The sequence below is a fragment of the Glandiceps talaboti genome, chromosome 17 (genome assembly GCF_964340395.1).
Source record: "Glandiceps talaboti chromosome 17, keGlaTala1.1, whole genome shotgun sequence".
Taxonomy (NCBI): Eukaryota; Metazoa; Hemichordata; class Enteropneusta; family Spengelidae; genus Glandiceps; species Glandiceps talaboti.
Window position 1 is genome coordinate 4,213,822 of NC_135565.1, and position 6,000 is coordinate 4,219,821.

Genomic DNA, 6,000 nt, shown 5'->3' on the forward strand with positions numbered 1-6,000 from the left:
TTGTAAAATCTGTTATCATGCATACTTATTTACACTGGAAAAAATTTACATTTCAAAATACAGCAAAAGATACCCCCCCCCCTCCCCCACATACATACATACATACATACATACATACATACATACATACATACATACATACATACATACATACATACATACATACATACACATACACACACACACACACGTACGTATGTACGTACGTACATACATACGTACATACATACATACATACATACATACATACATACACACACACACACACATACATACATACATACATACATACATACATACATACATACATACACACACACATACATGCATACATACATACATACATACATACATACATACATACATACATACATACATACATACATACATACAGACATACATACATACATACATACATACATACATACATACACATATACATACATACATACATACATACATACATACATACATACATACATACCATACATACATACAAAGGAAAAAAAGGGGAAAAAAACATATAAACTCAAAAATGGTCATAACATTTTACTGCCAGTATCTCAGTTAAAGTTTATACAATTATTGAATGGGGTGATAATCTTTTGTTTGAAGTCAAACAAACACTTCAAATATCAATAAACTAAAGCTGCAACTATAAGTATTGGTTTAATGATGGCCCAACCCAAAAACAAACACTCTACTGATTTCAACATGAAACCCAAAGAGTCAGTGGGGTCCAGAGACTTGTCTTGATGTCACATCTCAAGAAGTTCTCCACACCAAGCCAATTGAGCCAATAATGATGTACACTTAGAAGTACAGGAATGTGTCATAAAATGGAAATTACCACCAACACCTTTGCTAAGATCTATATGGATTTTAAGACTGAATCAGGCCCTAGGCCACCCTCCTATAACTAATTCATGCCACATTAGCTATTCAAGTAATATCCTCTGTTCACTTTGACACATTTTCAATATGGAGTGAATATTTCGAAAGCTGATATCACAAGTGGCCAGGAATTACATTACAAGTTTACATATAAGATCTATTTACATATCAGCAGTCAAATGCAAAACACATTCCTGTACTTCTAAGTTCTGCATCTGACATCACTTGGTGTGGAAAGATTCTTGAGATAGTAACATCAAGACAAATCTCTTGGCTAACACTGTAACTCTAACAGATCTAGTGCATACAGCTTCTAAAATGTATTGTCAACAAAACCTAAAAAAAGAAATAAACCAATGACCATTACCCCCATGAGTGTCTTTGTTTACAGTTTGGGAATGACTAGTTATAATTGGTGAAATAACAAAATGGTGAAATTTTACTATAATATGTTATTGGTACATTGTATTACACACTTTATACCATTGTCAATATGTTTGTTAGCATTTGAAAACTGTAGGTAATGAGAGGAGGGGGTGAGGGGGTGAGGGGTGTCTGATAAAATGCCGATCATTTCCAAACCCCATATCATTTTAGTGGTAAACCTACCTGGAGAATTTAGAAACCTTAAAAAAACAAAAAAACAATACTAAATCCCAATCATAATATAAAACATTGTAGTCGTGTGTTGGTTTATTACATTTTTTTCTCTTGTAATCAATTTCTTTTCTATCAAATATTTTTTTTTGCAAACTTGAATTCATATAATCTGGAATACATTACAGTTTGTTTTTTTATTGATATTTATTCAACAAACACACACACAAAATAAATGTTTGGGTGTACATTTTGGCTATTTAAAGAACTTTTGTCAACATCACCATATGAAAGATATTGTGTTAAGGTACATGTCTTGAGTGGACTGTCATCGTACCGGTAAATTGCAGTTTTTGTGTTGTTACTTTTTGTTGATGTTGTTTTGGGGTATATATATTCTTTGTTTTATTTTTATTTAAAGAAGTGTCTAGTGAGGGGCACTAGCTGTTCCTCACTTGAATTTTAATTAATTCACTTTAAACAAAAGATTTCACAAGAATTGAGATTGAAAAAGCATAGCACTGACTCCTGGATACATCAACACATAACTGTGTTTCTTACGTAAATTTGGAGATAACGTTATTTTTCTTTGATGTGATATTGTTGCATGTGCAGTCAGAGTATTTTTATTATGGTTTATGATTTCAAGTAAGTCGGGGTGCGGCCGTCTTTTACGGTGACCTTTTCATTGTTCACTGTTAGCTTTTCCTCGTCTGCGTGCCTTTCAATTCAAAAGTTTCAATGAAATAGTCCATGGGTGTAAACACGTTTGGCGTGGTCACGGTATGTGTTGAAATCTCGTAAATTCGACATCGACATTTTCTAATAAGTTCTTTAACTTAATTCAAGAAAAGTTCGTTGTAATAACGCAGAATTTTAAGACATATACATTTCCAAATTTCCTTTACATAACGTACGGAGGGCCAGGACTAAGTAAGTATGTGATTTGACAGAATTTCATAGAACTTATATTACCTATCTCACCTACAAATGATGATTTAGACAGACTGCACAACACCCGGTAAATACTAGTACCTAACGAGACGTACTGCTAGCTATATGAGACGTACGTAGTCCTTGATGACAGGTGTAGGTAAATACACCATTTAGTTTTACATTTGATTTCAACAAGAAATTAGACGGGTCGCTGATTACCACATATATCTATTTGAAAGTGTAAGTGGAACGTCCTCGACACCACCCACGGCAAAATATTTAGAAATTAACAGCAGTGGACAATTACTGTTGTATTTTGAATAACAATTCTAGCATTTTTGCTATCAAATAAACCTAATACAGTAAAGTAGAACTGTCCTGTTGGTTTAGAAACTGTTCGTTTTCCTACATATTGCGCACATTTTTTTCGGTCTCGAGTCACCAGTTGCACTTTCTAGCTCCGATAGATGAAAACGTACACAATGTCATTGAATTTGTACAAATTGTAGATATTTTCATCGCAGCAAAATCCTACTTTCTTCGCAGGAGCTCATTTATCATTTTCACAAATGTCAAGAATACACTGCCAAGTATATAATTCCTTACCTTTTGACCAAATTCTTTTGCTACACGCCGATCCATTTTCCGATCAAAAATGTCACAAATGCCTATGTATATAAATATGACACACTTACGGAGTCTTATCAACATAAATAAATATCACAAACTTAGGAGGTATTTTGAGCTCGTACACAAACTATTTTAAGGTTCACCCATTTCTACCATTGGTTTAAGTAAATTTATCTATCAACCAGAAATTGCTACACATTAAGACGTAAGATTTATATTTGCTATGAAATAACTTACGATAATGTTTATTTTACGTAGAATTAGATCATCAAAATATTATTATTCGATTCAAAGACGAGGCTTGACCACTATGCATTCTGGGAAGGATGTCAGTTTCGCAATTTTTTTCTGTTTCCGGAGTCGCAACGAGACCCTCTCTCGGTAAGCTGAAATTTCTTTGTTTTTCACTGACTAATTTGAACTGTTTTGTCAGTCTAACGACATTATTAATTAATCATATATAGGAAAAATACAATGCCAAGTTATTAATGTAAATATTTTGATTATATAGGGATAAAACAGGGGGTTTTGGGGACAGTCGCTTTGTTGTAAACCTCGGCCAAACGAGTTGAATGATTCATTCAGCGGTGTTGTCGTGTTACCTTCATGAAGAAATCGCCCATGATTTAAAGCCTTAGGTTTTAAGCAACTATTCATTTAAAATACATGACTTGTATAGTAATTTTACAACAGTTCGAAATGTATTCTAAAATGGGAAAACGATTATTTCGACAGAATATGACGTATGTCTGGCCGTAAACAAAACAGTTCCCCATCATTCAATCGAGCGTGGTACACTGGAAAATAATCACAGTTTTTTCCCTTTTTATCTGTTACCCCCCAAACACAGCCCATGTCGTCATTTCGCCCAGCGTAAGTCAAGCTTAATGTTCAAAAACCGCGATTTGTAGGTGAATTTTTTTGCCGTTTTTATATTCAAAACTCTGACGTTATTTTGAATCATTGTTCATTGTGTTTTTACGGTTTCCTGTTTGAAAGAATATAAATAAACATACCGTAGATAAGCAAATCAGTGTGTGATAAATGGTTTGCGCAGGTCAAACTTGGCCTTCAGAATATTACAAAAGAAGTGAGCTGTAGTCTAGTTTACTCACTAAAAAGATTTTATATACAACCATAAAATATTAATGACATACTGATGGGTAAAAAAAAGCCACAAGTAGCTGGTTTAAAACCCCTTTGATTCAACCCCAAGGTTATCTCATCCCACATGAGGGGTATCTTCGAAGTCCAACAATAAACATGGGATAGAATCATTCTGTCCAGGGCCAACTTTTTCGTTATTGATATATCGTGTCATACATGTATATCTACCAGATAACTAATTAGACTATATTTTCAATCCTCTTCTCACTCCTGCTGAGAAATATTTCATTTTAACAAAACTGCCAATGTCATTGCCATCAACAAAATGAAGAAATTATATGTTGTACTCTTCTTATATTTTGGTCAGGAAGTCTCCTCAGATGTGTCACCTCCACTATTTGATTGGAACTGAACTGAAACAGTTCTAAAATCATGTTAATGTAAACAGACTGTATTACATGTTATGTTATTATATGGTGGTCAATAATTTACATACACAATGTATATCTGTGTCTAAATACATTTATACTAATCATCAAATACTACTACTGTATTTTGCTTACCAATTATTGTACCAAATTGACTGCATATATTCATGACTGGTTTGTGCAAATAAAACTATGTATTATTATATTGCAAAATGTTGTCTGACGACCAGTATGAATGTATTTGTGGTGTTATGAATACATTTTATACAATGAAGATATTAGTTTATCAGAATTTTAGCTGTTTTGTCTCACAGTACACCATTTACTGTGGTCTTTAGTAAAACAGCCTCAGTTAAAACTAGCAAAATAAGGGGCGGGGAGATGAATTGATTTAACATATATAATACCATAATGAATAATTTAGATATACCTTCTATTAATATGATAGTATATGAGTCATAACTGGTAAGGTCTGACATGGTCCCCCTCAGGATAAATTGCAAGGAAGGCAGTTAATTTACATAATAATTTAAATATCAATAAAATGGTAATTTTGTATAATGATCAACAAATAATGTGCATGTTTTCAACATTGAAACATATTCTAAAATAACCTTAGAAAAGTGGAAGGTAATGATTAAATTAACATACACACACATGGACATTGGGATATTACTGGTACTCTGAGATTACTAAAGCTCAAGGATAGTAGAACACTTATGAAACATAGCAGAAACCTGCCTAGCATAGCTGCCTGGGTGACAAGGACTTGGCTGGGTAAAGGTATAGGGATACTTGGCTAGTTAGATTACAAATATATACTTATTTATGTGAGTGATACATGTACATGTACCTGGTAAAGTGGCAAGCCTATGCTATGACAATCGTCCTCAAACAGTGCATTTACTGGGGGGAGGGGTACTCACATATAGTAAGGGGGTATGTGTACATGTACATATTGCAGCTTTGACCCACTCTTTTTAACTTGTGACTTTGTGTAGAGTTTAGATGCCTATATTTTGGCAGGATGTAGACATTTGATTTCCAGTTAGTGGCTGAAATGTAGACTTTTGACTTTCTGAAATGTTTGTGCTTGTAATTTCAGTCCTCCAGTATATACCTGTACCCATTCCCTAGCCAAGTACCCCCACACCTATTACCCAGCCAAGTATCCCCATACCTTTACCCACCCAAGTACCCCCATACCTTTACCCACCCAAGTGCCCCCATACCTTTACCCACCCAAGTACCCCCATACCTATTACCCACCCAAGTACCCCCACACCTATTACCCACCCTGACCCAAGTACCCCATACCTATTACCCAGCCAAGTACCCCCATACCTATTACCCACCCAAGTACCCCCACACCTATTACCCACCCTGACCCAAGTACCCCATACCTATT

At 34.5% G+C, this 6,000-nt stretch overlaps 1 protein-coding gene across 2 annotated transcripts in view; it reads right to left on the bottom strand.

Moving 5' to 3' along the window:
- Positions 1-3,112, bottom strand: part of LOC144447992 (harmonin-like) — a 37,483-nt gene extending 34,371 nt beyond the window's left edge. For both annotated transcript variants that reach the window (XM_078138134.1, XM_078138131.1), the window contains exon 1: positions 3,034-3,112. In XM_078138134.1, coding sequence (XP_077994260.1) covers positions 3,034-3,069 — 36 coding nt within the window. In that variant the 5' untranslated portion in view covers positions 3,070-3,112. The remainder of the gene's footprint in view (positions 1-3,033) is intronic.
- Positions 3,113-6,000: the final 2,888 nt, after the last annotated feature.